General features: G+C 42.1%; 1 protein-coding gene across 2 annotated transcripts in view; it reads left to right on the forward strand.

Moving 5' to 3' along the window:
* The first annotated feature begins 467 nt into the window (after positions 1–467).
* Positions 468–15,987, forward strand: part of TTC33 (tetratricopeptide repeat domain 33) — a 47,486-nt gene continuing 31,966 nt past the window's right edge. Inside the window, exons 1-2 of one of the 2 annotated variants that reach the window (XM_089496221.1) lie at positions 468–522; positions 11,616–11,845. In XM_089496221.1, coding sequence (XP_089352347.1) covers positions 11,625–11,845 — 221 coding nt within the window. In that variant the 5' untranslated portion in view covers positions 468–522; positions 11,616–11,624. Of the gene's footprint in view, positions 523–789; positions 869–11,615; positions 11,846–15,987 lie in introns of those variants that run through there. The other variant, XM_089496217.1, reaches the window with a different exon arrangement.

Below are 15,987 nucleotides of genomic sequence, written 5' to 3' on the forward strand. Positions count from 1 at the left end.
CCCTTCCAAATACTGTTAGGACTACAACACCTAGCATGCTAAAAATTGGGAGCCAAGCAATAGAGATGTAGGAGCACACACTATCAGCCCCAGAACACCCCAGGTACATCAACATCAGTGGCTCTTTAAGGGATTTTGGACTTCAGCTCCCAGAATCCCACACTATTGGCTAACATGGCGGAGGCTTCTGGGAGCTGAAGTCCAAAACTCTTAAAAGGGCCCAGTTTGGGGACCACTGATCGGTGACCAGAGATCCTTCTTTTCCTCCATTCTAACCATCTGCCGGGGGGGGGAGTCAAACTACAAATCCCAGGATTCCATAGCATGGAACCATGCCAAACTGCATCATTTCTTCTATAAATGAGTGAGGGCCTCTTTAAGTACACTTAAGTATCAATTAAACGGACTACAAGTCCCAGCATGCTCTTCGGTGCGGGACCTAAGATGGCTGCCATCTAGAGCGTGGGTTTCCTTCCCTATCTTGGCCTACGCTGGAGTCTTACGACTGTCTGTGCCATAGAGGTATAGTAAGATGTTAGAGCGACACAAGAGTCCCCACTTCCGGTTCACGTTGACAGTGCGATAAGCGAGAGAGAGTTCTCTTTATCCCTGCACCTCTTTGGCCTATATACGACTGTGGAGTCCATAGAGGTATAACAAGTTGTCAGCGTTTACACTTCCGGTAAACGTTCAAAGCCGGAAAACTTCCGGTCAGCCTTTTCACTTAAGGTTAAGAGCGAGGAGGGGAATCAACTTCCGCCCCAGAACGGAAGTCTTCCTTGAAACCATAGAGGCAGGTGGCAGAGTGTCTCCATTTCCGGTTCGGGGGAGGCGGGGCTTAACCTAGAGGCGAAGAGGAAAGATCCAGGTAAGAAGAGTAGCTTTCTATAGCTATGGACTGTCAATGCGCGGAGGGAGAGCAGGAATGTTCCCAGTGTTGCCTAGCAACGGCGGGGCTCTTCCTTAGAGCTGCAGGGGCAGAATTGATGGCTCACAGGGAATTCTGGGATTTGTAGTTTTGTGAGACATTTTAGCCCTTCTCTGTCAGAGAGAGCTCTGGTGCCACAACAAACACTACAGTTCCCAGGATTCCTTAGCACTGAGCCAGGGCAGTTAAAGTGGTCTCAGACTGGATGATTTCTGTGGTGCAGATGCAGCCCCTACTGCAGGATGATGATGATGATGATGATTGTTATTTATTTTGTTTCCATTGGAACATGCCATACATTTACCCCAATGCATACGTTGCTAATTAATTCACATTTTTCACTGAAACATCCATCATAAGCATTCATCTTATCTATATACGCAAACATCTTGAAATACAGAAATCAGTTCCTCACTATGTTAAAAACTGATTTTGAATTAGATCCAGAACTGTATTTACTCAATATCACAGCACCATTAGATCACAGATTAGCAAAGGCATAGAGTGCATTCGGAAGGCTTCACAAAAGAGTCTGGAGTAACAAACACTTGAGGCGAAGCACAAAAACCAGTGTGTATAGAGCCATTGTACTGTCTATTCTCCTCTATGGGTCTGAAATATGGGTCACCTATCGCCAGCACCTATGACTCCTTGAACGCTTTCATCAGCGCTGCTTACGCACAATTCTAAATATATAGTGGACTGACTATGTGACAAATGTTGCTGTCCTTGAGCAAGCAGGGATCACCAGCATTGAGGCCATGCTATTGAGGGCGCAGCTGTGCTTGGCAGGACATGTTTCTAGGATGAAGGACCATCGCCTCCCAAAAATAGTATTGTACAGTGAACTTGCCGTGAGTCAAGAGTGTAAGAGGGGCACCCCAAAGAAGAGATACAAGGACTCCCTGAAAAAACATCTCAGGCTTGGCCAAATTGATCACCAACAATGGTCCTCCCTGGCCTCACATCGGGAGGCATGGAGACGCACTATCCACGATGCTGCAGCCTTTTTCGAAAGCTCACGCCAAATGAATCTTGAAGAGGAATGACAACACAGAAAGAACCACAACCCGGAAACATCACCCAAGGAGACTTTCCACTGTGCTTTCTGCAACCGGACCTGTTTGTCCCGAATTGGCCTTTTTAGTCACCAACGCGCTTGTACAAAGCGTGGGATGAATCCTTCCTGAATCTTCGTTCGCGAAGCAAAGCCAGAGAGAGAGATTAGGGAAAACAAATGAAAATTAAATTTTGGAAGATTCATATTTAATAACAGCTGCGCGAGATTACTAATTGCCCCAAAATTGGAAAAAAGTGAGAAAACTCCGAAAAAGAGAGGAATGGAAATAGAAAGTATATGAAATGACAGAAATGGATAGGGTAACAGCTATATTACACACACACACACACACACACACACAAAAGATATGGAAAAGTAGGACAAAGAATGGAAACCAGTGATAGATATTATAGAGGCAAAGAAATAGGAAAACTGGAAAATAAGAGAAAGTGAAAGGAAAGGAAATACAAAACAATGAAGGGTTAAAAGGAAAAAACAGTGGGAGAAATTAAAAAAAAGGTACTTTAATTATTGTTTATGTGTATATGTATATTTATATATATTATATCGCCTGTTTGAAGGGAAATTTTTTGTTTGGGAATAGATATGAGTTATCGAAACTCGCTTCCAACTATTAAACACAATAGCTTAACAAAGATGGAGAGAATAAGAAATTGCAGTAATATTTTTTTCCCTTTGGAGATGATTAAGAAGTCAAGAACAACCAACTAGTACTTATAAGTATTTTGTAAAAAGCTGAAAATGGTAATTGTGTACTAAAGAAGAATGGAATGTGTGGGAATATGTAAATGTAAATCGATATAACATTAATTAAATAAAAGTGTATCTTTTTAACATGACCGATAAAATAAGTAATGATTTAGCAAACAAAAAAAATGGAAACAGATATTATATATATGTGCTCGATTGCAAGAATTCATTTAGCTAATAAATGGAAAGTTTGCAAAACACCAAAAATAGAAGAACAGCAGATGGACTTTTTAGAAGTTATTAAAATGGACAAATTAACACAATCAATGAATAAAAACCCCTTGGAAAATGTAGAACAAGAATGGGGAACGTTAATAAACTACCATAAGAACAATTAGAATAACATTTAAAAATCAGGAGGTCTCAAACAAAAATAAGAAAGCCAAGTACACTGATGAAATAAAGGAACAACTTTCTTTAAAAATGACTTTTAAAAGCTTAAATGAATCAAGGGCAGTTGGAATAGAAAAACGTAGGAAGTTCTTTAAAGGAGAAAAAAGAAAATGGGGAAATTCTCAAATGTTTTTAAATATATAAATAGTGATTATTGTGACAATTAATTTTGTGGAAAGCTGACAAATGCTTAAGTGTAAATCTTTCTGTAAACGACAAAAATAAAATAATAATAAAAAGAAATAAACTTCTCTCCGTCTTTCATTCCTCCTTCTTTCTTTCCTGCTTCTTTCTGGAGATTGGATTCCTTATCTACGCCATATTCTTCTACCATTGGGATTTTCTTTAATTTCTTCAAACTAAATTTTCTTTAATTTCTTTAATTTTCTTCTAAAAAAGTAATAATAATAACAATAATAATAATTATGATGATAATCCTTTCACTACTTGGCTTACTGGTTTACCTGGTATTTCTTTATTGATGCTCTTCTTTTGTTTTTCTACTTACTATTTTTTCCCTTGAACTTATTATTCAAATCTTGTTATTCAAAACTTAGTCTGTTTTTCCCCTCAGGATAATATAACTAAATTCCAATCTTCCTCCATGTCAAAATCATTTTTAGAATTGCTCAGTGCCGTGGAATTAGTTGTTTTGTGAGAGATTTAGCCTCCTCTGTCAGAGAGCTCCAGTGCCACAACAAACTACAAATCCCAGGATTCCATAGGATGGAGCCACTGCTGTGAAAGTGGTGTCGAACCCCATTGTTTTCTGCATTGTGACAGCAGCTATATGAGAAACAAAATATATCTGATAAATAATGCAGTTTGACACTGCTTTCGCTGCCAGGGCTCAGTGCTATGAAATCCTGGGATTTGTTGTTTTGTGAGACATTTCCCAGCAGAGAGGGTCCTGTCCTCCTGTAATCTGGGTTTAGCTCCTCCTATTTGCTCCTGTAGGCAGGGACAATAAACAAAAGACCGGCCCCTATATAGGGAGGAGCTAGCCCCCCTGAGCCTCAGTCTTGTTCCTGCCTAAGCTCCTAGCAGGATGTTCTCTTCAAGCCAGCAAGGTTTTTCCTTTCTATGAAAGCGGTTTGAGAGTTTTCTTGGCCTTCCCTTCTTCTCCTCTCTCCTGCCTTTCCCCCCTTCCTTGGTGGTGGCTATGGCAGAGGACCCTGAGAGCATGGGTGAAGGGCCATCCTTAACCCAGGCTTCCCTAGCTCAGGGTCTGCCAGCTCAACAGAGGGAGCTGGCTTCAGAGGGAGACCCATTGGGATGTGTTTGCTGTTGCTCTGCAGCTTCTTTACTACAGCCTTGGAAGCATGAAGAAGACTTAAAATGGCAAGGGCTCCCAGGATTGGAGAAAGGTCTTGGCTTTGCCAATGACTCTCCCTCTCCTCCAAAGCTACCCCACTTCATGGTGGGAGCACAGGAGATTTCTGCAAACAGCATTGCAGCACATGGGAGCCGTGGGAAGAGATGGTGAGGGGTTTCCCCTCCATGTCTCTGTTTCTCCACATCACCTCTGCCCAGCCTGTTTAAGGCCAGGGATCTGTGAGGAAACTGGCCAGAAGTCATGGAAACTTCCCTCCTCAGCATCTCTGCCCAGCCAGAGTTCAGAGGACAGGCCAGCCAAAGCCATGGCAAAGGATCTCTCTGCATCACCTCTGCCCAGCCTGAAATGGCCAAAGTCAGAGAGGCAAGCCAGCCAGAAGTCACAGGAGAACGGTGAGTACCAGGGGCCCTCTCTCTCTAGCCACCAAAGAACCTTTGCCAGATCTAATGCCCTCACTCAGGGCAGGCATTGCCATGAGGCCTCTGCCATGGCCATTGCAGGCATTATGCCTAGCATAAGGTTTGGGACTCTGCCAGGAGGGCAGATGGGGGCATTAACCCTTGGTCTCCCCCTTCCTTCCCATCTCTGGCCCCAATGGCACCCAGGACCCTAACAGGTGTGGGGGATCCTTTTGCAGACTGGGAAATACATGGTGATGTTGCCAGGGCTCCTTCACATTCCTTTTGAATTCTTATAATGAGATGGTGTGTAAGGAGGCAGAGGATTCCTCCTCTGTGTTGCACAGACACATGGCTGTAAAGGAAGCTGGACTTGACCCAGCAGGAGCTGAAGCTTCCAACTCTAAAATGGTCTTTTTTGGCTGCCACAGAGCATCCCACAAAAAGCACAAAATGGCTTCATGTCCACCCCAGAGAGAGCATGGCCTCTGCCACCCACTTCTAAACATAGGCTGGAGGGCCATCTATTGGTTATGCTTTGATTGAGAGTTCCTGCATGGCAGAATGGGGTTGGACTGGATGGCCCTTGGGATCTCTTCCAACCCAGGGATTCTTTGAGAGACCACATGGATACAAATTTTCCTGTGTTCCCTCCCCAAAAATTAAAACAACAAAAAGGGGTAAACCATTTGTGGATATCATGGGTGGAGAGTTTCCTTCACCCCCAATTGTGTTTGGCTGCCCCAAACCATGGCACTCTTGAGAGAAAAGCTTGAGTGCTTGGCCTCTCCTTTCCATCAGAGATTATCCTTTCTCAGGACACAGACTTACCTCAGGTAAATGTAGAGCCATGTCCCATAGCAGTCCCTCTGCCCCTCCCAGCTACCTATGCAAGTGGGAAGGGAGTTGACGACCAAGCCAGCTTCTATCATGCAGCCAGGTTACTATAAAGCCTGCCTGAAATTATAAGGGCTAAGCTGTAAACCCCAGCTTGAAGTTGGGGCTGTTTTAAACATAAATAAAACAAAATGCCCTGTGAGTATGAGGGCTACACTACAGGCCATATGTAGCTATCTACCCATGATTAGCAATGGTCTTCAGTCACTGCTAACTTAAGAGCAGTTTCCTCAGTGCTTGGAATAAGCCACTGCCCAGGCAGCCTCCCTTGATGGGGCAAATAAAGGAGGGGAGAGCCCCCACATCAACAGGGCTGTGGGCTCAGATTTACAAGAGATACTGGTTAACCTTTCTGGTGTTCATTTTATTAATGTTAGCACATGAGGTTTGAGTTGTGCTGTTTCTGCTCACCCCCCTCTCCTTTTTCCAGGCCAGAGAAGATGCCTGGAAACTAATTCTTCAAGGGAGGGGCTAGCCATAAAAGCCACATGATGACTTTTCTTGCCTCCTCATGGGCCTCCATCACTGTCTCCATTAGGTCCAGAGCCTTTTTTGCCTTAGGTGGTACAGCCAAAGACATAGGATGAGCACATGGTTCTGCCTCCTTTGTGCAAACTGTTATCAGCCATAACACTTCTCATTAAGAGCATAAGCTTTAACAATACAGATTCGTTTAAATGCTAATAAACAGGGTGACTCAAGCAAGGAGAAGGTCTCTGGTCACTCAGCAGACCTCTAATGCTTACATGCATTGAGGATCTTTGGGAAAAACATCTCATATGAGGTGATAGATATATTGGATTAAGGTGACCAACCAAACTCCATTTTAGTGGTAAAAGGATTATGTTCCTGTTATAAAACACAGTGAACCTCAGTCAGCTAGCCTCAAAAGATGTGGCTCCCCTTGCCTTCCCTTCTTTCTTGGAGAGATGTCTGTTAAAGGGAAAAAAAACACAGTTTCTTCCATGAGATGGTTCTCACTAATACAGGGGGTTAAGAAAAACTCTTATCAAAAACAAACAGACAGACTCCTCTCCATGGGGGGAGAAACTCCCTCCATGAGTGTTTTAAAACAATATAATCAGGTTTCTCTACTAAGGGTTTGCTTCAAATCCCATTCAGACATCCTACAGAGCCCTGAGGGGTCTGCCACAAAAATCACAATTACCTCTTACCTTGTCTAGATTGTTAAATTTTAAATAAGAATGCCTGCTGATGGGCTTGCCATTCAACTGCTGCCTGGCTTGGAAAGCCTATTGTAACAGGATCTATCATACATATGATGAATTGGGCTCAAGGCCATGAAGGTTCATGCTGCTAATCTCTTTTCTTTAGTGGTCTCAGGGTGCTACAAGATTCCTTTGCATATTGTTGGGCATGCTTTGATTGTGATTTCCTGCATGGCAGGGGGTTGGACTTGATGGCCCTTGTGGTCTCATCCAACTCCATGATTCTATGATTTTATGGTTTTAAGATTAGCTGCTGTGTGGGTGAGTGTCTTATCCCTGATTGGGCATTCATGGCATGGTCTGGTCCAAACAACACCATTGTTTACTACCTTTTGGGGCTGGAAAAACGGACTTCCTAGTGCCTATGCCTTGTTTTCTGCTAGCAAAGATGCTCAGATTTAATATACCATACAGCTCCTTATAGAGACTTACACCAGCCACCTATATGCCCACAGCTTCTAATATATATATATATATATATATATATATATATATATTCCAAAAAACAAACAAAACAAAATACAACACAGCAAACTATGATCTTACTATTTTATATAGGAGACTCCGTTTTACTATGCGATTATATTTTATGTGCCTTGAGCTTCCATGGATTTGGTATCCATGCAAAGTCCTAAATCCAACTCCATATCGAGGGCCCACTATACTATTTTAAATTTAGGTTTGTGTTTCTTTGACAGATCCCTTTTGTGGAGAAAATTCTCTCCTCGAAATTAGATACCAGAGGGCTATCCTTGCCAAGCTCCTGTTCCCATTTCATGACTCCTTAATCAGCAGTTCATTTAACCGGGAGATCCCTCAGCCTTCATACAGGTTGATGATAGTCTGCTACATGGAGTTGGGGTGATTTTTGAAGTCTCTAGACAAGTTCATCCTCAGAAGAAATCAGACTTTATTCTGACCACATGCCCTGTTAACACAGAGTGCATATATGCTTCTGCATGGACTCACCAATGTCTGCGACATAAAGGTTAATCCAGTGTCTTCTTTGCCTAACCATGGGATTAGTCTTATTTTACACAGGTTCACAGATGTTCCAGTAAAGAACTGCACATTGTTTTGAAATTTTAATTGGAGGTCAGACATTAACATTCCTCTTTCAGAGTGGTAAGTCTTAATTACTACAAATAAAATCACCTTAATATCACCTTCATTGCTATAACCAGTTGACAAGGTGATCAGTGATAGGCTGGAAGCTGCCATAGGTCCAGATTAGATCAGGTTCTATTCTGATTGATCACATAATCCACTGCTTAGGCAAGTTCTCATCAACTGCTTCAGGTTTTCAGTGGTTGACCTGCTATAGTCCATCCAAGATGACATTAAGAAGGGACTTGACCCAACATGGTTATAAGGCAGGTGTCTGCCATCACGTCATTTCTGCTCCATACGAGAGCAGCTAGAATGGCAGCCATCCTCACATTAAGAGGCTGTTGAGGGGAGTTTTCCAACAGGGCCTGCCCACCAGACATCATTTTCCATCTTGGGATGTGAACACGGTCTTAAAGGCTCTGACGGTTGGGCCGATCAAGTCCCTTTGGGAGGCCTTCCTCAAACACCTCTCCCTCAAGGTCATCTTCCTCACGGCCATTCCCTCCGCCAGATGGGTGTCAGAGCTGGGGCCCTGTCGGTACGTAAAGACTTGTGTATTTTTAGGCCTGTCTCAGTGTGCCTTCATCCAGACCCTACCTTCGTGCCTAGGGTCAACTCAGCCTTTCAGGTGTCACAGGACATTCTCCTGCCTTCATTCTGCCCCGATCCTAAGAAGGACTTGGAAAAGACCTGGCACACATTGGATGTGTGCAGAGCCCTCAAAATCTACATCAAGAGGACTTCAACCTTAAGGTCATCTGAGATGTTCTTTTCCTTTCGCCTGGGCTCTTTGGGGTTCAAGTTACCAGTCTCGACTCTGAGTAGGTGAATCAGGTCTTGTATTCAAAAGAGCTACTGAACTCTTGATCTCACTCCACCCGATGGGTTGATGGCGCACTCAACCAGGAGTGCATCTACCTCTGTGGCCTTGACCACTAGCGCCTCCCTGTCAGATATTTGCAGGGTGGCCACAGGGAAGTCGCCTTCGACCTTCATAAGACATTACAAACTGGACGTGTCTCAGTCCGCTGAGGCGTCATTTGAAAGGAGGTTCCTCCAACAGATTGTGTCGGGGGCCACAGTCTCCTAGCAGCACCTCCCTCCCAGTTCGAGAGGGCTTTTGTAAATCCCAGATTACAGGAGGACAGGACCCTCTCTGCTGGGAAAAGGAACGTTGGGTACTTACCGTGACACGTTCATTTCCTGCAGAGAAGGGTCCTGGCATCCTGCCCACCCGGGTGCTGCCTGCGGCCTCCGACCCTGCCTGCCTGTTGGTGGACCTGCCTTGTTCTTCTTCTTGTTGCTGGATTGGTTTTTCTGAGTTCTTGTTTGTTCTTGGACTAGTTTTTTTCTAAGGTGTTCTAGTTAACCCTTAGCTGATGTTACTAAAGTTCAGTTCCTTGATTACCTTACTAGTCGCTTGGCTTGTTATTGACTGAGGCTCAGGGGGGCTAGCTCCTCCCTATATAGGGGCCGGTCTTTTGTTTATTGTCCCTGCCTACAGGAGCAAATAGGAGGAGCTAAACCCAGATTACAGGATGCCAGGACCCTTCTCTGCAGGAAATGAACGTGTCACGGTAAGTACCCAACGTTCCTTTTTTAGCCTTCTCTGTCAAAGAGCTCTGGTGCCACAAAAGACTACAAATCACAGGATTCCACAGCAGTGAGCCATGGCAGGTGAAGCGGTGTCAAACCACATTAATTCGGCAGTGCAGATGCAACCTGGGATATAAAGTGTCAGTCTGGAGACCTGTCTTTTCTGCCTTTAATGAAGGCTGTGTAAAGCCCTCTCCCTGCCCTTCCATTTCTCTGCAGCTCAGGTTTGTTTCCAACCCTCTTTTCTCAGAAAGCAGCTAGTAGGGTTATGTTCAAAGGCAAAACTGTGTTGGTCTGGTTCAGTACATAGAAGGAACTTGTTCTTAGGTTGTTCCTCACTTTGTCCCTCAGATTGCTGCCACACTGCAGAAATATTCCAGTTTGGCACTGCTTTACCCGTCGTGGCTCCATCCTGTGGAATCCTGGGATTGTTTGGTTTGTCATGGCCCCAGATCTCCCTGAGAGAGAAGGCTAAGTGTCTCACAAGATTAAAAATCCCAAAATCCCATAGCAGCAGGAATCCCCCTCTCCTTTGAAAAAAGATCCTTGACGTATTTGATGGGCAGCTGTTCAATCTGGAAGCCCAGATCCCGCACCTAAATTTGAATTGGTGTCTTTGGCATGGCCTGAAGGAATAGTTTTATGGCTTCTTCTTCCTAGATGTGTCTAGTACTATTTCTCCCAATTTATTTTCTCCTTTGCACCTATAATTTTCATTGTAAACTGAAATCTTTTCCTGCGGTTCTTTTATGACAACTGGAGTTACAGAAAATTTGTGTTCTCCTCTGGCAGATGGCCAAGAATGCGGTATGTTATTAACTGTGATTTTTGATTATAGACAAACATCAGAAAATACCAGAAGCGTTGCTGAGTAAGTTCTAAATACTTTCATTTAAAAAAAGGAGGGAAGAAATCTCAAGGGCAGAGCTGCTTGTTCTTCTGCCTAGTCTGTTTCCTATGTTCATAAACATTTTTTAATTCTTGCTTTATGTCTCTCAAGTGTGTTGAGACAAACTTATATGTAGTATCTGTTCTGTTCTGCCGTTCATTTTTCTAGACATGCTTGGAAATTCAGGGACGTTACTTTTTCTGAAAATATCTGGAACTGCAGGAAGCTGAAGTGTGGGCATCCTGTGCTGAGATAGTGATCCTTGTTTGCTTTCATTTTCGTGGTCACAAATGTGTAGGTAAAATGTCTATGGATGCAACCTTGGGACGAAAGGTCACCAAAATATCACTATCGATAATAAAGGAGTTACACTGGCATCTTGCTTTAATTAGCCAACCCATTTGCCAAGTGTTTTGGAATTTGTCTCTCCAATTCAACTGACAAGCACATTAGCCAAAATCAAAATCTCAAAACAAACCAATAGCATTTTGCAAAAAGTCTCATTGCAAGTGACAATAATGCAGATAATGAAGACGATAATAGTCTTAATACATAAAACATTGTCATTCCAAGACAATGGGAAGGATTTTATTTTGTTTTCTTTGTTTTAGATGATACAGGATGTCCATTTTTTCTTTTTTGCATAAGTTAGTGTAATTTGGAAAAACATGTCTTTTTAATCTTTGTTGTGTGCCTTCAAGTCATTTCCATGTTATGGTGAACCTAAGGTGAACCTATCACAGGGGTTTCTTTGCCGACGTTCTTCAGAGTGCGTTTGCCATTGCCATCTTCTGAGGTGGAGAGAATGGGACTTGCCCCAGGTCACCCAGTGGGTTTACATGGCAGAGCGGTGATTCGAACTCTGGTCCAGAGTCATATTCCAACAGTCCAAGCACTACACTACACTGGCTCTCCTTTTTAATTTTATGTTCTGGCAAATTTAAGTGGTATTCTGTTAATATTGCATGTTAAAAATGGCATCAGACATTGAAAATACTCTCCTTTCAGTTTTCAGAAATGGCTTCCTTTGGGTGGAAGAGGAAGATTGGTGAGAAGGTGTCGAAAGTAACATCTCAGCAATTTGAATCTCAAGCTGCTGATGAACAGGGTCTTGTTGACAATGGTGATGCTGATTGGGTTCGTGAAGCTAAAAGGAAAAAGGGTGTTCTCCTGGAAGAGTGTCTGGCCAAAAGTAAACGACTGAAGGAGGAAGGTGTAGCTTTGGCTGAAAATGAAAGGTATGGAGTCTATGTTTTTTTTAAAAATTGTCTGGTGGCTACGTAATTATTATATTATATTATATTATATTATATTATATTATATTATATTATAAGAAAAGGTCTTTTGAAGAATACTGCATGTACAGTCAGCCCTCCTTATCCATGGATTTTTTATCCACAGATTCAAGCATCCACTGCTCGAAAATATTCAGAAAAAGCATAAATTCCAAATAGCAATCCTTGATTTTCCATTTTATATAAGAGACATCATTTTGTTATGCCATTGGATCGAACAGGACTTGAGCATCCATGGATTTTGTTATCCATGGCGGGTCCTGGAACCAAACCCCAGGGTACAATTTACTTCAGTTTAGAAAATATCACATTTATCAAAACCTAGTACTGATGGAGGTTTTCCATTAGTTTGCCTATAGCTAAGCATTTGGGAACATTATGGGGAAGTTCATATATCAGGGTATGCCAGGAATGTTCAAGAAACCTGGTTTACCATGTACAAACAGTTTGTTTAATCATGCTTAATATGTTGTGTGACCCCTGGTGCAGCTCTGTCTCTTTCCCAACACACCAGAGAGGGAGACAAAATGTGGCTACCATTTCTGATCTGCTGAGAGAGGAAGAAAATAGAATGGGAGCTTTACCCACATCTGTGCCAAAATTAGTTCATGTTCATTACCTTGGGCTGATTTTAGATATTACATGAGTCTGCTCTGCATCTGCTCTGAAATCTATATTACAGGGAAGTATAATATTGAGTTGCCCCTAGATGGTGGTAGAGATCACTCTAATATAGTGTCTTTGAAATTCAGATACAGGATCGTTTTCTCTTGAGAAAAATTGCAAGACCTTTAAATAAAGTTACTTTTAGGCCAGTGATGGTGAACCTTTTACAGACCGAGTGCCCAAACTCCAAACCAGACCCCACTTATTTATTGCAAAGTGCCACGTCCCTCTGGCTTTCTAGTAAGAAACTCTGGCAAACTTTGTGCTAGGGCTACAGCATGTGTACCCACAGACAGGGCTCTGAGTGCCACCTCTGGCATGTGTGCCATAGGTTCGCCATCACTGTTTTAGGCAGACTAGAAAGGCAGCCATTTAGACTAGAGGTGGGAAGTTTTGACCCTCCAAGTGTTTTAGGATGTGAGCACTCACAATCCTTCACCATTGGCAGCATTGACTAAGGCTGATGGGAGTTGCAGTCCAGCAACATTGGAGGGGGGACAATTGCCTACCTCTGGTCTAGCAGACAGAGAAAGAAGATATTTCTTTTAGTCACTGTGAATGAATCATGGCCTTATATCATGCCACTGTTGGAAGTGATCATCAATAGATGATGAGCTTCTAAGAACAGTGGTCATACCTACTGTGCCTGATTATTTATATGGAGGAAGCATTTTAACTGTGAAATGGGTTGACCATCTTCTGTAACTGGGACACTTTTGCCATGTTTATATTTAATCATTTTTGTACACTCTCCATATGTCTTTTTACATTAAATAACATTTTATTGTTTATAACACCCCCACACTATTATTGAAGGTAATAAAGAACAAATCACTGTATTCTTTGATATACACACAAACACACACATACAGACATATTCAAAAAATCCTGATCTGCAGCATCATGTAAAACCTTGCTTCTTTTCTTGACAAAGCTGTCATTGCATTTTCATCAGAGATTGGTTGGTTCACTGTTTAAGGCCTTGTGGGAATCAGTGAGACTAATTGTTGGCTTTTGGAAGGATATTCTTGAGCCAAAAGGATAATTAGAGATAGCTTCCTCTACAGGACTAATTCCATGATGCTATGAGATCAGTGGCTGGCCACCGCCAATTGGGAAATGCATCTTTTCCATCGCCAAAGATGTTGTGTGGCACCATAATTTCAGTGGTATGGTTTGAGAAGTGCTCTGATGTTGAACAGTCTAGGCTAGCAGCTGCTGTGACCTAGAGCACTTGCTCTCCTTAGTGTCCTGCAAAGACAGTTTTTCAGATAGCTTAGTGGCTGAAGTTACTTTGAGAGATAATCACTTGTTTCACATACTGTACTGTATATCATTCTAGTGGTTGTTGCTTTGAATGTGGAGCTGGCTTCTTTGCTAGCTGTCTGTCTAGCATCTCTGAGTGACTGACTTTCTGATGATCTGTTATTTGTAGTATTGTTAGCTTTATTTAAACCACACCTTTTCCCCAGAACTGTGTCTCAATTATAATTAAAAGAAATATAATATAGTTAAAATAACAAAAAAGCAATATTAATACTTAAAACAGTGTAAAGCATAAAATTAAAATTATTAGGACAATGGTGGGCAGTTTCTGAAGAACCAGAACTTACATTTTAAGATAGACAAGTACTTATAGACTTTACACCCCATATTATGCAAAGTGTAGAGAAAGTGGCTTGAGAGAAATGTTTCCCCCTTTCATACAGTGCAAGAAGCCATGCTTATAGTTCCCACTGAAGCTGAATAGTGGGGGTTACAGGGAAGATAAAAGGAGGTATTTCCTCATACACCTCCTGAACTATGGAATTTGCTACAACAGTGAATGGAAGTTCTAGACAAATTTTTGGAGGAAGGAGCTGTATGTGAGTACTGGTTGTGTTGGACAAATATGCATCCCATGACCTCTAAGGAAGCTCATATCCTTCTTTGGGACATTTCTTTGGCAATAGAACACTCGACTAAGTAAGCATTTAGTCTGATGCAGAATAGGTCTTCAATAATTAATATATGAATGGAGTGGTAACTCAGTTGATTTTTTTGTTTATACATAGTTTTGTAAACAGCTTTTGAAGTGTCATTTTTAAAATAAACTATGAGTGTGAACATATTTCCCAGGCTTTTCAGATATTTCTTTCCCTCCACCCTGTATATTTGGTTATTGCTGTCCCCCCCCCCCCTTTCTGCTCCTTTTTTGTCAGTTGTTTTCTGTGTTAATCTAGGTTTCAGTGTGTGTTTGTTGAAAGGCACAAAGCTGTGCTGGATGACAAAGCTTTTAAGATGACTTAATTAGCTGCTCTTTGGCATAGTGACAGTGTAAAGAAAATCATGCTTTCTTGAGACCCAGAGTCATTATATGCAATTTCCAAATGCATGCTTCCTTCCGTCCTTCCCTAGAATTTTATCATAATAGCGGCGTGTAATAATGTTATCTCCCAAGTTAAAGGTACATTAGATACTGGCTCACTGGGAGATAAAGGAGCAACTAAATAATCTTTCTTAGATACCAGCTACTTTCAGATGTGGCAAATGTTGACAGAGGACAACATTGTTAAAATTGCTTAATCAGTTGAGGAAGCTGACACTTCTTACATCAAGGTAATATGAACAAGTGATATTTTTAATGAGCCACATAATCTCAGGGGAAATATAGCAGCTGTTTAATAGTGTGTAATATTATTATGCAAGATGATAGGAAATGAAGAACAGGGCATATAGTGGTAAGAACAAATAACAAGCTTGTGGGAGATCATTGCTTGCCTAAAATTTCACCTGGATACTAAGGTTTGTACCTTAAATTATCACATCCCGACAGGCAGGCTTGGGCACACTGCAAGTTACAAGATGTACAGAGCTACCAATGGAAAAAGCACCCTTGTGTCAGGTCCCCTTCCACTTCATTGGATGCCTATTTTGATTGCTTTATGACAGCAGAACATCACAAACATCTTTACTGAATGCTACAGAAGGTTTAGCTGGTTTTTTGGGACTGTTGCTGTTAACAGTGGCAGTGCTGGTTGGGGAATTCTGACATTTGCAAATCAAAAAAGCAGCTTCTTCAAAGTTTGGGTTAGAATTTAAGATGGGTGACAATTTAGTAGGAGGCTGGGCTTTCTGACAGTGGTCTTTCCAGTCCTCTGTGTGTTCACTGAGATTCTGTGGCTTGCAGAAAAGCTGGGAAGGTTTGGTAAATAATTGCATGCACACAATGTGGACCTTGGTGGCCAAGAAGGTTGATGTTAGGCCTGCACTTGTTTGGAAGTGTTTCTAACAAAAGGCCCCACTGAACAAAGCAAGTGCAAATAAGACAAATAAAGATAAAGGGGACATAGTATGATGACTGGGCAATGGGGCCTTGGTGAACCTTGGCAGAATTTATTGTGCTGTCATTATTTATACTAATAACAGCCTCTGTTATT

Source organism: Sceloporus occidentalis, unplaced genomic scaffold (assembly GCF_023333645.1).
Source record: "Sceloporus occidentalis isolate IW3139 unplaced genomic scaffold, rSceOcc1.0.p SCAF_1, whole genome shotgun sequence".
Lineage (NCBI taxonomy): Eukaryota > Metazoa > Chordata > Lepidosauria > Squamata > Phrynosomatidae > Sceloporus > Sceloporus occidentalis.